The sequence below is a fragment of the Papaver somniferum genome, unplaced genomic scaffold, assembly GCF_003573695.1.
Source record: "Papaver somniferum cultivar HN1 unplaced genomic scaffold, ASM357369v1 unplaced-scaffold_123, whole genome shotgun sequence".
Lineage (NCBI taxonomy): Eukaryota > Viridiplantae > Streptophyta > Magnoliopsida > Ranunculales > Papaveraceae > Papaver > Papaver somniferum.
This window is the reverse complement of record NW_020621381.1, coordinates 6,854,604-6,869,133: the sequence shown is the minus strand read 5'-3', so window position 1 is coordinate 6,869,133 and position 14,530 is coordinate 6,854,604. Positions and strand designations below refer to the sequence as shown.

General features: G+C 36.3%; 1 protein-coding gene across 2 annotated transcripts; it reads left to right on the top strand.

Annotated features, from left to right (window-relative positions):
- The first annotated feature begins 4,970 nt into the window (after nt 1-4,970).
- LOC113331010 lies at nt 4,971-12,253 on the top strand. 2 transcript variants are annotated; one of them, XM_026577785.1, is made up of 3 exons: nt 4,971-5,712; nt 10,081-10,686; nt 10,826-12,253. In XM_026577785.1, the coding sequence occupies exon 3, from the start codon at nt 10,940-10,942 to the stop codon at nt 11,648-11,650; it is 711 nt and encodes a 236-aa protein (XP_026433570.1). In that variant the 5' UTR covers nt 4,971-5,712; nt 10,081-10,686; nt 10,826-10,939; the 3' UTR covers nt 11,651-12,253. The 2 variants fall into 2 exon arrangements, with proteins under 2 accessions (XP_026433570.1, XP_026433569.1); XM_026577784.1 differs by having other exon boundaries at nt 10,093-12,253.
- The last annotated feature ends 2,277 nt before the right edge of the window (nt 12,254-14,530 follow it).

The window sequence follows — 14,530 nt, the reverse complement described above, 5'->3', positions numbered from 1 at the left end:
AACTCTAACAAAGAAATTTCTAGACAATTCTCACGCAAACACACTCTTAAAACTCGTAATACTTGCAATCCACGTAAACTTCTAAATGTCGTACCACTGGATAAACAACACTTGTTAATCCATTCACAACGTATCGACTGTACCAGTTGATCCAACCACATTCTGTCAACTCTCATAGTTGACCCATACTATTGTATCAACAACGCTTGTTGATCCATTCAGTCTTCTTCATAGTATCTTGGTTTATTCTTCAACATCCTCCCTTAAACCAAGATACTCTTTGCTAATCATTCCCAATTTTCCAAGCAAGTAAATGAAAGTGTTAGACTTCAAGGACTTGGTGAAAATATCAGCCACTTGCTCTTCACTTTCAACAAAATCCACAGCTATCTCCTTGTTACTGACAAGCTCTCTGATGTAATGATACTTAATATCAATGTGTTTACTTCTCCCATGAAGCACAGGATTCTTAGTTAGTTAAATTGTAGACTTTTTATCACAAACTATTGTTGTTGGTGTTGTTTGTTCTTGAAATAATGACTTCACCATCATTCTTAACCATAGAGCTTGTGTAGCACAATTGCTAGCAGCTATATATTCAGCTTTTGTTGTAGATAATGCAACAACTTGTTGCTTCTTCGATGACCAAGAGAAAAATGCAGTTCCCAACTGAAATCCATAACCTGATGTACTTCTTCTTCCTTTTGTATCTCCAGCCAATCACTATCAGTAAAACCAACTAACTTTGGATCTTCTGAAACAGTACAAAATATTCCCAAACTAGTTGTTCCTTTGACATATCTCAGAATACTTTTTGCAGCATGTAAATGAGATTGTCTTGGTGACTCCATAAATCTGCTAACCAAACCAACTGCATACATGATATCAGGTCTTGTAGCAGTCAGATATCTGAGACATCCAAGAAGCCATTTAAAATCTGTTGGATTTACTAGCTCTCCTGTTCCATGTTTAGTCAACTTCAATCTTTCTTCTGTTGGTGTTAAAATTGGATTACAATTATCCATCTTGAAACGCTTCAAAATTCCTTCTGCATACCTTTGTTGATTAATAAAAATTCCTCTTTCAGTTTGTTGTACTTCAATACCAAGAAAATATGACATCAAACCAAGGTCTGTCATCTCAAATTCCTTCACCATATCCTCCCTGAATTCCTTGATCATCTCAGAAATATTTCCAGTAAATATAAGATCATCTATATATAAACATACTATAATATGATTGCCAAAAGTATCAGCTTTCAAATATAGAGTATGCTCATGTGGACATCTTGTAAATCCTTTCTGAATGAAATAAGAATCAACTCTTGTATACCAAGCTCTTGGTGCTTGTTTCAAACCATATAAGGCCTTTTTTAGCTTGTATACTTCTTTATCCTTGCCCTCCATAATGTAACCAGCCGGTTGCTCAACATAAACTTCTTCTTCCAATACTCCATTCAAGACTGCTGACTTCACATCCATCTGAAAAATATTCCAATTCTTTTGTGCAGCTAAAGCAATAATCATTCTTACTATATCAAGTCTTGCAACTGGTGCAAATACGTCTGAGTAATCAACTCCTTGTATCTGTCTATATCCCTTAGAAACTAATCTTGCTTTCAATCTTTCTTTTTCACCATTTGACTTATATTTTGTTTTGTAAACCCAATTGACACCAATAGGTTTCTTTCCTGGTGGAAGTGTTGTCAGTTCCCAAGTGTTATTCTTCTCAATTGACTTCAATCCTTCATTCATGGCTTGAATCCAAACTTGTTCTTTAGCAGATTCTTCATAATCTACAGGATCACAATCTCCAAATAGTGCAAAATTCACCACATCATCATCAATATCTTCATCATCTCTTGATAAAACATAGTCATTCAATCTAGCAGGTATGATATATTTCCTTCTTGGTCTTGTAGTTTCTTGTTGTGGTGTTGCTTCTGTTGTTGCTTCTTCATGGTGCTCTTCAGTATTGTCTTGAATCTGTACTTCTTCTTCAACTAGAATTGGGACTGTTCTTACAACAATAGATGGATCAACACTCCTTGTTGATCCATTATTATTTGAATCAACATTCATTTTTGATCCAGTGTTATGTGGATCAACATTCGTTGTTGATCCATTATTCTAGTTCCATTTTGAATCTTCATCAAAGATCACATCTCTACTTGTAAACACTTTTCCTGCTTCTGGGTTGTATAATTTATATCCTTTGGTTACTGAACTATAACCAACAAGGATACACTTCTCACTTTTGTCATCCAATTTTTTTCTTAGTTCTTTGGGTACATGCGCATATGCAATACACCCAAAAATTCTCAGATGTCTTCCACTTGGTCTTACACCTCTCCAAGCTTCTTCTGGTGTTATGTTGTTCAAACTATTTGTAGGACATATGTTGAGTAAATACACAGATGTGTCAACTGCATAACCCCAAAAACGTTTTGGTAAATCTTTTGTTCTTCTTATAGTTCTTGCCATCTCCATTATTGTTCTATTCTTCCTCTCTGGAACTCCATTCTGTTGTGGTGTATATCTTGCAGTTAGTTGATGTTGAATGCCATGTTCTTCCATAAACTTGTCAACAACAGTATATTCTTTGCCTCTATCAGTTCTCAAGATCTTGATGCTCTTACCAATTTGTTTCTCAGCATAAGCTTTGAAACTTCTAAAAGCTTGAAATGCATCACTCTTTTGTTTAAGAAAATAAACCCATGCCTTTCTACCAAAATCATCAATGAAAGTTATAAAATAATTATTACCTCCATGTGAAGTTACTTCAATAGGACCACACAGATCACTATGAACAATCTCCAATTGTTGATCAACTCTTCTAGCTTTGTTAACTGGGAATGGATCTCTATGCTTGCCAAAGATGCAATTTTCACATCTTGATTCTGGTACCTCAATAAAGGGTAAGCCTGACACCATCTCCTTCTTTGCTAAAGTTTGCAAACTGTTAAAGTTCACATATCCCATCCTCTTATGCCATAACCAAGAATCATTATGAACACTGCTACTATAACAACTTTCCTTTTGATGTTGAATATTCAAAGGAAATAACCTGTTCTTGGTCATCTGAACTTTAGCTATCAACCTTCTTCTTCTATCTCTGATGAAGCATAAACCATTATAAATATTCATAGAATATCCTCTTTCAGACAACTGACCCCTACTCAACAAATTTTGATGTAAACCTGGAACATAAAATGCATCCATGATGTATGCTTTTGAACCGTTCTTAAGTACAATTCCAATTCTTTCTTTTCCCATAACTGGAATTGTAGAACTGTTACCAAACTTTACTGTTGATCTAACAGATTCATCAAGCTTATCAAATAAATCTTTTCTTCCACACATATGATTGCTACAACCAGTATCTAAATACCACTTAAGTTGTGGTTGTTCTTCTGCTGTGTGACATCCAAGTAGCGTGTTTTCATCCTTGTTTTTTTTTTTTCTTCTTCTTCTTCTTCTTCTTCTTCTTGACTTTCTGCAATATTAGCTTTGAAATTCGCTTTGTAATTATTAGCAACTGTCTTTCTTGGTTTTGGACACTCAGTAGCAATATGTCCAAAATCTCCGCAATTATAACACTGTATTTTTTATCTATCAAATGGCTTCCTATAATTCCCATTATTTGATTTCCCTTCATTATTGTATCCTCCTTGAAAACCTCCAGCATTAGGTTTTCCTTGATTGTTTCTCCAGTTAACTTGACTCTGAAGTGCCTCTTCAACTTGTTTTACAGCAACTGTTTTCTCTTGTAATCTTTGTTCATAAGCTTGCATTAAGAGTCATAGTCGCAACTGTGTTGTATTCTTTTATGGCAGTAACCTTTGATTCAAACTTCTTAGGTAAGCTTCTTAAGATCTTCTCTACAATGGATGAATCTTCTATAGTATCACCATTGTCCTTCAACTAATTGACAAGATTCAATGTCTTTGAGAAAAAATCTGAAATTGTTTCAGTTGTCTCCATCTGCAACGGTTCATATTTTCTTTTCAAAGTTTGTAACCTAACCTTCTTGACCTTATCAGATCCTGTATAATAACTTATCAATCCATCCCATGCTCTTTTAACATCTTTGATATAGATAACTCTATCCATAAGTTATTCATTAATACCCTGATGAAGAATATATGTAGCTTTAGAATTCTTCTTTCTGTTTTCAGTTAAAAGAGTTAGGGCAGCTCCTTCAACTAATGCTCCTTCTGCTGGTTCTGCATAACCATTTTTCACGATATCCCATACCTCTTGGTATATAAAAATATTCTCCATCTGCAACCTCCAGTGTTCAAAGATTTTTCCTTCAAACACAAGTACCTTAATTGAACTTCAACTCGTCATCTTCTTCAACTCAACAACTCATACCCACAGCCCTAGAATCTGATACCAGTGCTCTGATACCAGATGTAGAAAATCTGATATCAAAGACTTAATGAAAAACTTAACACAAGAATAGCTCAAACAAAATCTCTTCAATTGATGTGAACGACTCATGGCTCAACAACCTATTTATATGATTAACAAACTTGACTCTCAAGTAAAAAGACTTTCCTAACATAATCAAACTCTAACAAAGAAACTTCTAGACAATTCTCACGCAAACATACTCTTAAAACTCGTAATACTTGCAACCCAACTAAACTTCTAAATACCGTACCATTGGATAAACAATACTTGTTGATACATTCACAACTTATCAACTGTACCAGTTGATCCAACCACATTCTGTCAGCTCTCATGGTTGATCCATACTATTGCATCAACAACGCTTGTTGATCCATTCAGTCTTCTTCATAGTATCTTGGTTTATTCTTCAACAATTTTTCATATGGGTAAGAAAGAGATACGTCTCTTGAGAACCTATAAAAGGACTCATGCAAATCAGATAGAACAATGTTGTATTCTCTTCTCCTTTATCTTGTTGTGTTGTAAAACGAGTGGTAATACCATAGAGTTCAGGGGTGATATGCCGATATTGTTGATCGTCAATCACGCAAAGGCTTGTTATATCCTGGAAGCGATTTGCATTCGATCCCTTCAACAACTCTAATCGAGTGGAAGCAAATAACGCTTTAAAGAAAGCGTGCTACGCGCCTCAAGCCATTACGACTGTTGTTTCCTTTCCATTGCAGGCATAACATCTCCAATAATTTTAAAGCGTTATTTGATAATGGATATCGAAACAATCATTGGTTTGTTTGTGGCTGGCGTATGCATCAGAAGCTACTCGGGTTTCGTAGAAGTTTTGTCATTGCACTACACAGGAACGCTGCGAATGAAAATTTTGGATTCAAATAAGTCCAAACTGGGTTGTTTTGGTTAATTGATTTTAAACGAGTTCAAATCGTTGAAATCAGTCTATAGTATTTCAGTGTTTGGTAGTGATCCAAATATATGATTGGAGGAGTACAAGACATGAGGACGTTTGGAGTTTTCTGACACTAACCTTCTTCATTAAAGCCTCCTCTTCCGTTATTGACTCGTTTAAATTATGAAGTCATTGTATTTCTTAATAATCAGTGTAATTTTCTTTTGTGGCCAGAGAATATAAAGAATGGAAGAAAATAGAGGGAAGACTCCTCCCAGCCATGGCGGTGGTATATCTCGAAAGATTAGAGAATTTTCAATCGAGAGTTGTCTTGTCTAGCCATGTGAATAATGATTTCAATTATTCGGCAAGAGGTGGACGAAAAAGAAAACGGTCAGTACAAACTAACTTTACTTTGATTATAACAACATGATAGAGTATACCCTAGATATTGATTGATTGAGTTTGCAATCATACGATGAATACTAATCTGGAAGAATGAAAATCTCTGATAATATTGAATACTATTGTTTGCTGAAACTGAGAACGAAATGGGTCGTACATAAAAATGTTCGATAAAATGTCTCAACCAATTCCTATATTAGTTAAGCAAACAAATGGGTATTGTGTATACATTCTTCTTGATTTAATTCGGGTGCACAGTTTACTGTCTTTTTACTACCCAATGGGTATTATAGGGTAGTAATTTTGATATCCTCTAGTTGTTATGCACTGGTTATTATGACTACTGGTAATTAGTGTTCACATCCATCCACAAACCAGTGATGCATATATTTGAGGTAATTTAACTGTGGGGGTGTTATACTTGTATGTGAATTTGGTTCATGTTTATGTTACCGTTGCATGAATTTTGTTTTGAGGGTCATGCAAATAGGGAGAATCAATAAGGTAAACTAGATCATGAATATTTGCAAATACTTAAAATTTTGCATAGTGTTTTGTTAGCCATTACATTCCATGATGGTGTGAAATATAATGCAAATTTCTGATGCATATATTTGGAGTAATGAAACTGTGGGGGTAAGTTGAATTCTTGAAATATGGTTGTTAATGATGGTTTGATTATCACCTTCACCATGTTTGTTGTCCCATTATTGTTATTCATGAAACATCATGGTTTCTCATTTCTGTGGTAAAATGGTGCTGCGAGTGCACTATAGGATCTATAGAGTGGTATTAGAGTGGCTAGGATGAAACTTCGATTAGAATTTCATTTGATGATTTTCTTGAATAACAAAATTGTGGGGGGTATTAGAGTGGTATGCACTGTCCCTTTGACAAGTAAAAATGCTTAGGTGTAAACTCTTATTCAAGATGTTGAACTAATTGGGGATACCATTAATTCATTGGGATAGCCCCTCCATTTTCATGGCCAGATATTCCATGGAGTTTCAGGCATAGCCCTGAATTGTGGTACAACGGTAAAGGGCTAGGATGATTTCTGAGGATAACTAGAATTTGTTGAACAGATGAAAGTCTGGCCGAGCTACATTACTTAAGGCTTATGCTTGATAGGCAAGTGATTTCTCTAGTGAAAGATTGCCTTATCTGCAACAGTAAGTGAGGTGTATGCAGTAATCTTAGTTAGAACAAACTGTTGGACCCTATCTGTTCACATGGTTAGTCGAATTCAGTAGGTCTTGGAGATTATGGATGGATGTACGACCAAACATAATTACACCCAGATACATCTTGATCTCCTTATTAGAGATGTATATTTTGAGAGTCTTAATGGTTAGACTCAGTGCGTAGGGCTGTTTTGGTGGAGTAGTGTGTCCAAGGCACTTAGGATCTATGTATAAGAATGTACACAGATCAAAATGATTGAACCACTAGACTTCGTAAAAGATGTAGATGGTTACGGGATTTTTTGAATCCAAAGCTCTTGAAATCTCAAATTTCTAAAACTATGAAAAGATCATAGTATTGTGATGTGGCTATCATTAGATTTTGAATCTAATAGATGAGGCCAATCTACTTTGGTGAAAGACCTTTTCGGAAGGACTTAAATTTAGCCTGCCAAAACCTTTTTGAAGAGGGGAAGTTTAGTTTGGCAATCCATTTTGTAGGGATTTGCAGTTGAAAGAATTCATGTTGAATTCTCTGTGCATAGTGAATATGGGATTTAAACCTCCATGTTATTGAATCACCGATAATGGTAACCCGACCAACCACTAGGAAATGACTAGTTCGTCGGTTTAATGGGTAAAAACAAGTTACCGATAATTTATTAATTTCAACACTTAAGTTTTGAATCCCATGATTGTGAAAATGAGTGTTGATGTGTACCGTTACGAATAGAGGTTGATTTAATAGTCTTAATGGAGTCCAGTTCTTTATGAACAAGTTTCCTAAATAACGGGAAAATTGGAAGGATTTCACCTACGTGAGCATAGAAGAGGTGCCGCTTCTCGTAAGAGTGAGGTTTTCTTGGGATTGCTCATGAAACCAGGCAAGCACAAGACCATAATAGTGTTAGGAGAAAATCGAACTCATTAAAGGTATCGATGTTTCCATGTGTGTGGTGTTTCCGGTTGTGTCACAATGGAGTAGAGGTTTAAAGCCAAGGGTACCATCAACTTCGACGTAACTTTGAAACATTTACACTAAGCAAAATTTTAATCTTCGTGACACCTTTGTGTATGCATGGGGACATCACATTACTCGTTTAAATTATTAACACATTGATATTTAATCTAGTAGGGGATTGTTGAATATTCTGATCAAATATTCAAATATAGATTAAATATGGTTTCACTAAATAGAGATGTAGAAGAGATAAAAATCAAAGTGGTTACGTAACTGATTTTGGTTGGTTACAAGTTGAAAGAACTTGACTGTTCAAGTTTGAAGGTGTGTCTGTTCGCAATAGACAGGAGGGATGTGTTTTTTATATGGGTAAGAAAGAGATACATCTCTTGAGAACATATAAAATGACTCATGAAAATCAGACAGAAGAGTGTTGTATTTTCTTCTCCTTTTTCTTGTTGTGTTCTAAAACGAGTGGTAATACCATAGAGTTCAGGGGTGATATGCCGATATGCAATCACGCAAAGGCTTGTTGTATCCTGGAAGCGATTTGCATTTGATCCCTTCAACAACTCTACTCGAGTGGGAGCAAATAACGCTTTAAAGAAAGTGTGCTACGCGTCTCAAGCCATTACGACTGTTGTTTCCTTTCCATTGCAGGCATAAAATCTCCAATATGAGTTACGGCCAAGTGAAAGAAAACTCAGCAGAATAATTTTCTCACGATTACCAGAGTATTCGTGAATGGCAGTGAATAAATTTGAAATTCCAGAAGAAAATATTTTTCACGGTAAGATAACTGTCCGAGAGAATGTGACTGGAAAAGAGAAAGTCCCAGGCATTAGTATCCGGTGATTCTGACGGAGAAAATAAAATCTAGGGGAAATTATTTCTTACGGTGGGATGACTGGCCGCGGGAAGTAAAAGGTGAAGACTAGAAATATGCTTCTCAGTTCCCTGTAACTGACAAGCCAATGACGAAACCGGCTGGACCTTAACAGCTTGTTCGTGGGCCCATTAGCTAGGGCTAAGTTTCTTTGCACGACCAAGACTTGGGTGTGACTTGTATTTGGGAATTGTGACGAGTTTTGGCAACCATTCGACACGGGATTTTGTGCACGGGCACGACTACAATTGGGACACCTATAAAAGAGATGTTTTTATAACTTCTAAGAAAAAAAGATCATTTAATCTTTTATCAAGCCATTGGAGAGAAAACTGAAGAGAAGAAAAGCTAGGGTTTGGAGCTATTTCCATCACCTTATCTATTTCTTTACCATTTTATCATATGAAACTCATGGGTTTTGTTAGTACCATGAGTAGCTAAACTTCTTAATTATTGGGGATGAATTCTAAGTTCTAGACATGATTTGAGTTATTATATAAATCTATTTTGAAGTTCTTCACATGATTATTGATTGTTTATACTAATTAGAATATTTATGATTGATTAATAGATTGTTTAGGTGGCCAACTGAATTAATTTGTTGATTCAATCAAATGCTAGTATTGAGCTAGGAGATAAGTAGTAGTCGAATAATTCATACAAAAGTAGAGAAAACAAGACCTTATAGAGGGATTCTGTGTAGCAATTGTGTGTATAAACAACACTAGAAAATTGACCTTGAGCTAAGAGTCTAACTACTAGGATCAATCTATAATTCACAAAAGATAAAGCATTCAAACAAATTACACATTGAGTTAGCTACTACTAGGTGGTTTCGACGAATAGAATCTTGTATTGGAGAGCTTCCGTACTCAGTGATTTAAGGAATTTAGGGGATATCACTGAGCTAGCTGTTATTCCACGGTTGGTAATAATTTGTGATTAGTTGTATTAATGGATGAATATAATAACTTGATGACGGTTTAGTAACAAAGAAGGATTCCCTGATCATATTTCTCTCCATTACTTGCAATCTTAATTACTTTTCATTGATTTATTATTTATTTAACTTTTAAAATCTAAAAAAAAAACCCAATTATGACACTTTTGACAACTAAATCTCCCTGCTCTTCGTGGGAACGAACCTTATTTACTGCTATATTATTCATTAGTAAAGTAGAATATAACTGAATTAATATGACCACCTACGACACACATCAAATTTTGGCGCCGCTGCCGGGCAGCAGTCAGTAGCTTTAGTTGTTATTTCTTTTTCTTTTTGTTTTGTTTTTAATTTTCTTTTAGTTTTTAATTTTGTTCTTTAGATTTTTGTTTAGGTACTTGATCTCTGGCATCAAGGATTGGAATTACGCGATGTGTGGAATTAAAATTCGCAAGGGAACAATACTACAAGCACGTCCACAGTTGCAACCAGAACCTTCTACAGAAGAGATGATTAATACAGACGACAAGATAGATCCTCCACCACCTCCACCTCCGGAGAGGAAGTTAGGAGAGTTGACATCTCCATGCTTAGATTCACAACCACTGTGCATTATAATCACAATCACCAACCCAGTGGAGCTGAAGTCGAATCTGCTTCACCATTTACCAAAGTTCAAGGGACATCTTGGTGAAGATCCGAAGCGTCATCTTCAAGTATTTCAGCACAAGATGACAAGTCTTAGGCAAGGAACCGAAGACAGAGATATGGCTATGCTACAAGTCTTTCCGTTTTCACTAATAGATTTAGCAGAAGAATGGTTGTATTACCTTCCTCCGGGGAGTATTACAACATGGACTGAGATGAAAAAGCTATTTCTATAGAAGTATTTTCCTGCTTCTAAGGCGACCTCCGTCCGTAAAGAGATTAGTAGCATTTTACAAATTACTGGGGAGTCTCTTCACGAATATTGGGAGAGATACAAGAGGTCGGTGGATAGTTTCCCACACCATGGTATATCTCCAATACTCATCATTCAATACTTCTATGAAGGATTACTTCCAGAGCAGAGGAATTTGATTGATGCAGCCGTTGATGGTTCACTTACTGAGAAGACAATCTCGCAGGCAACCAGTTTGATTGAGAGTATGGCTGCCAATGCTCAACAATTCTAAACCAGAAACAACTCTAATGTCAGAAGAGTTAGCGAGATAGGAGAATCTGCACAATCATAGCAACGGATGAACAACATAGAGAAGGTAGTACAACGAATGGCAGCAGTAATCATTCCTAGTTACGAAGAAGAGTCTGAACAGGTGAATGTTGTGTTCCCTAATCAGAGACCAAGGTATGATCTCTATTATAATACTTATAATCCAGGTTGGAAGGAACACCCAAATTTCAGCTATGCAAATCAGCAAGCTGCAACTCCTAATCCTTATGGGCGACAGAGTGGTTTTCAACAACCACAGTTCCGACCACAACCTCCACCTCAGCCTCAACAACAGACTCAAAATTCTAGTTTAGAGGAAATGATGAAGATTATGATGAAGAAGCAAGATACAAATGCTCAAGAACAGAAAGCAAACTCTAAGCGTCAAGATGCAATTCTGCAGAAACAAGATATGGCTATCGAAGAACTGCAACTTCAAATGGGACAATTATTTACAGAAATGAATCAACTGAAAGCACATAATTCGAAAAAGTTGGCATCAAAAACGTTTGTGAATCCTAGAGATAATGTCAATGCAGTGTTTTTGAGGAGTGGGAAGCAAACAGAAGAGCCAAAACGACAAGAAAAGGTTAGTCCCGACATAGAAAAAGAAGTAGAGGTGGAAACCGTTCCAAAGGAAAAGCCAACCTCAACTGGCCAACCTAGGGACACAATTCCTACTTTTAACACACCACCTCATTTTCTAGTCGTTTTGCCAAGTCAAAGAAGCAAGCTCTAGACAAGGAGATTATGGATATTTTCAGCAAGGTGCATATCAACATACCATTTATTGAGGCCATCAGAACGGTACCCAAGTATGCCAAGGTTCTGAAGGATTTGTGCACAAGGAAGGAGAGGTTGATTGCTAACGAGATCACTTAGGTGGGAGAAAGTGCTTCAGCTATGTTGCTAAAGGAGATGCCTGCAAAGTGTAAAGATCCTGGTGGTTTTACAGTGCCAATTACTATTGGTGACAAACGGTTCGAGCGTGCTTTGCTTGATTTGGGAGCTTTCATAAGCGTGATGTCATACAATGTTTATGATTATTTGAATCTGGGACCTTTAAAGGAGACAGGGATTATCTTTCAGTTAGCTAATAAGTCTAACATATATCCTAAGGGACTCGTGGAAGACGTGTTGGTGCAAGTGAATGAACTAATCTTTACAGTTGATTTCTTTGTTGTGGATATGCAGAATGGAGACAATTGTTCGTCTACTTCATTACTTCTTGGGAAACCATTTATGAAGACTGCTAAGACGAAGATTGATTGTGACACTGGGACACTCCTTATGGAGTTTGAAAAAGAGGTTATGCGCTTCAATATTTTTGAAGCTATGCGTTATCCAAGTGATATCCATTCTGCATTTTCTGTTGATGTTATTGGTTCGTTAGCACAACAGATGTTTGATTTGAACAAAGAAGATGAACTTGAATCTGTGCTACAAAATAGCATTGATTTGGACGTCCATGGCATGCCTAACTTGGACGTTGATATTCTCAAGAAGTTTGTTGAGACATGTGGTGCTTTAATGGCATCACAAGAAGTTGGAACATGTAATATTTCATATATCTCTTTACCTGTAACCGATGAAGTTCCTTTACCTTCTGTTGTGCAGGCACCCAAATTAGAGCTGAAACCTCTACCTGATCACTTAAAGTACGCTTACTTGGGTGATGGGGAAGAGCTACCAGTTATTATTGTAACATCAGTACAGGAAGAACGCCTCCTTAGGGTTCTGAAAGAGCACAAAACGGCTATTGGTTGGACAATTGCTGATATCAAAGGCATTAGTTCATCCATGTGCATGCATAGAATCCTTATGTAAGATGATATCAAGCCAGTATGTGATGCTCTGCATAGGCTTAACCCCCCACACCACCACAGGATCAGGTAAACTTGAAGACCACATGACCCAAATATTTCCAACTGTATCATTATTAGAATTATGAATAATACAGCTACTAAACCCTATAATATCAAGTTTACGCCTGAATCTTGCGGAACAAGCTACCCTTGGTTCAGCTAAACCAATAATATCAGGTTTATGTTCTTTAACTAACTCATAAAGTTTAACTCTAGCATCTCCACGAGCAACTCCATTAATGTTCCAGAATAGGACTCTCATTAATGACTAGTTGGTTTAGGATTTGATAACTGCACCATGGCTGAAACAGGGTCATTAGATTGTCGAAGTAAAATTTTTGGATTTCCATTAGGATTACCAACAGCCGAGTTGGTATCGGGAACCAAAATTCTACCCGGTCTTCTTTTATTCTTTTCGATATTGTCAGTAACTCTACCCCCAGCCAACTGACAATTATCACCCTTAGTAACCTCCTGCACCAAAGAGTCAATAAATACATTCATATTTTCCTCCAAACCCAACTAAGAGTTTAAAACTTCAAACCGATTGCGTGCCAAAATTTGCTCTTGGTTGAACAGTTATTCACACAAAGGAATATTAGAATTTGAGTCACCAGTCTTACCAGCTGTAGAAATATTCTCACCGATATTCACAGATGGCTTAGTATGCAAAGGCCTAGTTCTTGCCAATTTATCCTGAGCAACTAATGAAGCATGCGCAACAACTTGCTGTTTGAACCTCGTCAAAACAGCATTAGCTTTACGCAGAACTTCTTCAGACTTATTTATCTCTTCTTGCAACTGTCTAGCTTTTATAACACCTTATCATCTTGAGTCCATAACTTGATGATGAAGAAACCACGATCCATAGGAACGAGCTGCACTCTCCCATCATCCAAACCCCATTGTAATAACAAATTTTTCTTAACATCGGCAAAATCAAGATCTTTGAAATTCAACCTTCCAATGAGGCCGTATTTCCAGATCTCGCATCCTTCAAAGAAAAAATCCTGAGGAATAACCAAAGCGGGTTTTCCATCTTTGACAGTATGTTTAGGTAACGTACTTAAATCTACATATGTGGTATGCATCTGTTTTTTACCCTTAAGCATCTCAGCAAAAGAGAGAACCTTAGTAGAGACAGATTCAACTAGTTCCCCCATCCTTGATCACCAAAATGATGATCCAAGGAGTAGCGCGGAAAACAAAATTGAAAAAAAAAAGTGAAACCCTAAAATCGCCAGAGCAAGTCTAGGAGAGAGAAAAAAGTTAAGATCCCGTCTATAAAACTGAAAAATGTTTTGGGCCTACCAGTAAGAGTAATATTTTCTTTAGACCTTATATTCTTTTGAACCATCCTCTTAAATTTACCAGTTTTAGTTTATTATTAGATGTTTTAAACAGTTTCTAGTTGTCCAGGTGACATCTGTTAATTCTTTAATCTTGAAGAACTATGAGTTATTGATAGTAAGCTTACTACGAAACTAAGCAATTATTTATATTTTTGTGTATTCGTTTGAACCATCCTCTTAAATTTACCAATTTTAGTATATTATTAGGTGTTTTAAACAGTTTCTAGAGGTCCAGGTGACATCTGTTAATTATTTAATCATAACGAACTATGAGTTATTGATGATAAGCCTACAACCAAACTAAGCCGTTACCTATACTTTTGTGTATTTTTGAACCATCCTTTTTTTTTTGGTAAATACGTTGCTTGAAGAAATGAATCTTCACTGCTGCATTATGGAAAC

Coding starts and splice junctions, on each gene's coding strand:
- LOC113331010 (XM_026577784.1), top strand. CDS start 10,940: ATGAACAACATAGAGAAGGTAGTACAACGAATGGCAGCAGTAATCATT.